Raw genomic sequence first — 4,805 nt, 5'->3', positions numbered from 1 at the left:
GGTGGAAGCCCATGGATTAAACATTAACACAATACCACGTACCATGCCAGAACTTTTGAAGGATAAAGCATTAAATTGGTATAGAAGTAATAACAGCCAGTGGAAATTATGGACCGCTTTCAAAGCTGACTTTCTCAAGTTCTTTCTACCGGTAAGATACTTTGAGAAGTTAGAAGATGAAATCCGGGCCCGCCGTCAGAGGTCACGGGAGACATTCAAAGACTATGTTATAGCAATCCAAATTCTAATGCGACACGCAGATATAGGAGCCGCTGCTCAACTAGAACGAATTTATCGAAATGCACATCCGGACTACTAGCTTTATATCCGACGACGAGACTTCGAAACATTGGGAGAACTAATCGACATGGCTGGTGATTACGAAGCTATACGGGGAGAACAAGAGAAAACCGGACCTCCAAGGCTAAGAGAGGAAAGAAACCACCTAGTCCAATCTTTCGAGCAGAGAATCCAAGACACACCAAATGCGTGCCGAAGGTGTGGGAAATTGGGACATATGGCAAGAATCTGTCGAAATCCAAAAATTCTTTTTTGTTGGATCTGTGGAAAACTGAACACACGAACCCTTGACTGCTGCAAGGAAGATCCGGGAAACGAGATAAGAGGACGACCAACAGTGGGGAAGCCGTTCTCTCGAAATTTAGGCCCCGCAAGGACTTAAGACTAATCCACGTAAACGAAACTCGAATTACGGCACAAGTTCAGCCACAACAGACTTCTACACAAGTAACAATGTCGCCAGCTCATGTTTCCTCACCATTGACACTATCTACGTCTCAACAGCAACAACCACAAACTCCTTCAACTCCATCACATCATCTGAATAGTATTTTGAATGAAACAGCTAATTCTAATGATTCCTCAACACTAGCAGTTGCAGCCAATGACAGCAATAACAGTAATAACAGTAGCAGTAATAGTTCAACAAATAGTATTGTAAATAATCAACCAACGATGCCATTACAGAATACAATGAGACTCATATCCATGACGCCAGTACTAGTTGAAGATATCCATAGTCTAGGCCCGGTATCACCTGTCCGGAACCAGCAGCAAAGTAACCAACAACATAACCAGTCGATAGATAAGCAAACAACAGCAGAAGTAAATAAAATTGCAACTTCAAAGACAGCATCACTATCCAAGCCAAGTATAATACAAAGCACACAATGTCGGATTTACCCAGACAAGCATTCAGTAAAACTGCGAGAAAATTTACAAGAGCAAGCGCCATGTAAATGCCTTGTACCACCATCGCATGATCCAAAAGCAAACAAAGAGATACAAGAGTTCCAAATCCCAGAAGCACAACGTCAGCGAAATTTAAAACATATCGAAGAAAATCCGAAAGTATTTAGTCTACAGCGATACACACAAGATCGTGAAGAATCACAAACTCAAATACAAAAGGCACAACGACAACAACGTCCAAGATATATCAAACAAAATCCAGAAGTATTTCATCCAATCCGAGTAATACCAGATCAAGTGCAAGCGCATGAAATACAACCACAGCAAGTTCCGCAACATGTTACACCTATCGAAGAAAACAAACCAGAAACTCTCGTGAGACGTCTAGGCACATTTAAACGAAAGGATGACCATCATCATGTCAAAAACCAAGATGATTACTACAAAATTTTCAAGAGTCCAAAGAAACGAAAGAGAAATCGTGCCTCATTCTAAGAGAAATATACGTATCAAAGCCCATATCGCTGACCTCCGAATATACTATGGAAAATAAAAACAAAAAAAAAACCCACACTTGAAAAAAAAAAATATAATAAACAAATCTATTGCATTTCGTATAAAATATAAAATAATAAAATATTATAATAATAATATAATCATAATAATATAAGTCAATAATAATTTAAAGTAATAAAGATAATAATGACTTTCACCATTAACAAACTGTCTCCAGTCAGTTGGCTAATTTAACAAAAAAAAATATTCAGGGTGTAGAGTGCAAAATAATAAGCAAAGAAAAAAGTAAAAAGGCTACTCTGCTGTAAAGGTTCAAAAAGCGCAAATCATCAGGATGTTAGCCGTATATAAGGACCACGCGTGTTTTAATAAGCTAAGTTCGATCAAAAAAATCAAAGATGGCAGATGATTTGGAAACCAAGTTTAAGCGCACAGCCGCACGTGTGCAGCAACAACTAAAAAAATTAGTAAAGAACAAACCACGCAGCCTTTACTTACCAATCGCCATGGAACAAACAGCCAAACAAGATAAAAACAAGCTACGCAAAAACCAACCTGGTAAGAAAGAGCAAACCATGGAAGATGTCCAAATACAACCAACAATAAGACCATCAGACCGGAAAATGTTGCCGAAAGCCATTGGGTGGCGATGTAAAAAAACCCACCAGAACAACAGTGACACACAATCACACCGAGATCCAACACGTGCTCCAGCAGCCTCGACAACAGTAAAAATAGATAATGATGACCAGGATGTACTACAGTGTACATGGAACGATGTGGTTGATGAACAAAATCGATCGCCACCACCACCCGTGATTGACGAGTTATACAGTGAGTTATTAAAGAATGCAGCCGAATCGCAACCATCAGTAGCAGATACAGTCAGAAAATTGGTGGACAAATATCCACCAGAGGTGAGCCAAGCTATTTGCGATGCCCGCAGAAAACGTGGTGCAGGTAAAAGAATTAATTTCCAGCGTGTCGTCGAAGGCAAGGCGTACCAAGTGAAAATCAGTCGGAAAGGCGTAATAAAGGTTTGGGTGAAATAAAATGCGACAACAAAATTTTAATCTTCCGAAGAGGGGAGAGAATGTAAAGGCTGAAATTTCTATAAAGCAATTTCAAACCATACATAAATTCTTGTGTAAATCTGACGTCAGACCGTCAGCCTAAAACACAACACCATCACCATGGACTATTCAAATAAAGAACCCAACTCACCCCTACAAGATCAGCATGTAACCTGAAAAGAATAAAATTTATTTTATTACTTAACAAGATGGTAAGACAATAACATTACCTGCAATCCATGCGTTAATAAGCCGCGGATAAGACTAATAAACAAAACTGAAGAAGAAGAAAAAAAAAAAGAGAAAATTAATAACAACAAACCAACAAAACACAACTTGAAAACATGAATTTTGAATTACAAATAATCATACATTGAACAATTATTAAACAATAAAACACACTTTATATCTTTATTGAATAAACATGAATTTAAAGAAATAAAACAAACACTCATTGTTTACATTTTTACAATAGAAAAAAAAAACAACACATCAGTAAAAAACCCACTGCTGCCGTAAATTCTTCGTTTGGTTTATTTTTCCACTATATGTAGTAAAACACAAAATTATAAACACTATATCAATTATTAATCATATATGTTTTTTTTAACATAAACAAACTACCATACAAAACAATAATTACAATCAGACACTTGCACTAATTCTCCTACCACAATATCACGCACATATATATATCGTTGGGGTTTTATTTTATTTATTAAATAATGGAAGTTATAATTAATTGAATTAAATTGAAAACTAACACTTTATGGTGGTTTTAAATTTTAATTCTCTTTCCGAATTAAATCAAAAAGACGCGAAATATGTCAAACATAAAAGTCAGGCGAAGAAAAGTGCGCAAAAATGCAAATAACACGAAGTACACGACAATACACAAAATACACAAGAAAGACACGAAAAGCACAAAAGTTAACACGAACAACGAAGTTTACCGGTACGCTACACCGAAAAGCTCCGGTCAATTCGGTATATAAGAACGCGCATTTTACAGAACGGGGGACTTGTCTTTTGGAGCTCAAGCGAGTTACAAGTTCACTGGTCAATTCGATCAAAACTAGATTACAGGCTACTTCAGTCTAACTGGTCAATTCGATCAAAAATAGGAAACTGGTCAATTCGATCAAAACTAGATTACAGGCTACTTCAGTCTAACTGGTCAATTCGATCAAAAATAGGAAACTGGTCAATTCGATCAAAACTAGATTACAGGTTACTTCAGTCTAACTGGTCAATTCGATCAAAAATAGGAAACTGGTCAATTCGATCAAAACTAGATTACAGGCTACTTCAGTCTAACTGGTCAATTCGATCAAAAATAGGAAACTGGTCAATTCGATCAAAACTAGATTACAGGCTACTTCAGTCTAACTGGTCAATTCGATCAAAAATAGGAAACTGGTCAATTCGATCAAAACTAGATTACAGGCTACTTCAGTCTAACTGGTCAATTCGATCAAAATAGGAAACTGGTCAATTCGATCAAAACTAGATTACAGGCTACTTCAGTCTAACTGGTCAATTCGATCAAAGTAGGAAACTGATTTCATTTAATTTTCTCTTTTCCGTTAATTATTATTTTGATCATTCAGCCCACAGACAAATTGCTTGACACAAAACATCCGCAAGAAGAGAAGGAACCCAGGAGAGAACGCGGTCCTGTCAGGTACCTCCTCAACGTCAGAAGCAACCACGGAAGCCTGTACAACGATTCCATAAAATCACGCCTATATTTACCCTGAAGACACAAACATCAGAAGCGAACGTCGGAGTTATCAAGAATTACTATTTTCTTCCTTAAATGTCTATAACCATTGTTTTTTTTATATATCGGAATAAATAAAATTGGTAAATTATTATAAAAATACGCTTTTATTTTGGTTCCTAAAGAAATTCAGTCCCGAAGATATAAATTCTATTATAACGAACCTGGACAACCGCTTTGCTACTCCAGCAAAGCGTAACGAACGATAAAAGGTCGTTACA

The 4,805-nt window shown here is 36.9% G+C and overlaps 1 protein-coding gene across 1 annotated transcript; it reads left to right on the top strand.

Moving 5' to 3' along the window:
• Positions 1 to 753: 753 nt before the first annotated feature.
• Positions 754 to 2,688, top strand: LOC119664018 (putative mediator of RNA polymerase II transcription subunit 29; the record flags this gene model as incomplete). Its single annotated transcript, XM_038073600.1, has 2 exons — positions 754 to 1,587; positions 2,127 to 2,688. Coding segments are annotated over exons 1-2 (1,396 nt in total), but the record flags the coding sequence as incomplete, so codon positions are not given.
• Positions 2,689 to 4,805: the final 2,117 nt, after the last annotated feature.

This window comes from Teleopsis dalmanni, unplaced genomic scaffold (assembly GCF_002237135.1).
Source record: "Teleopsis dalmanni isolate 2A unplaced genomic scaffold, ASM223713v2 unscaffolded_contig_1300, whole genome shotgun sequence".
In the NCBI taxonomy this organism is placed as follows: Eukaryota; Metazoa; Arthropoda; class Insecta; order Diptera; family Diopsidae; genus Teleopsis; species Teleopsis dalmanni.
Note: the sequence above shows the minus strand (reverse complement) of the source record. Positions and strands in the feature narration are given on the sequence as shown.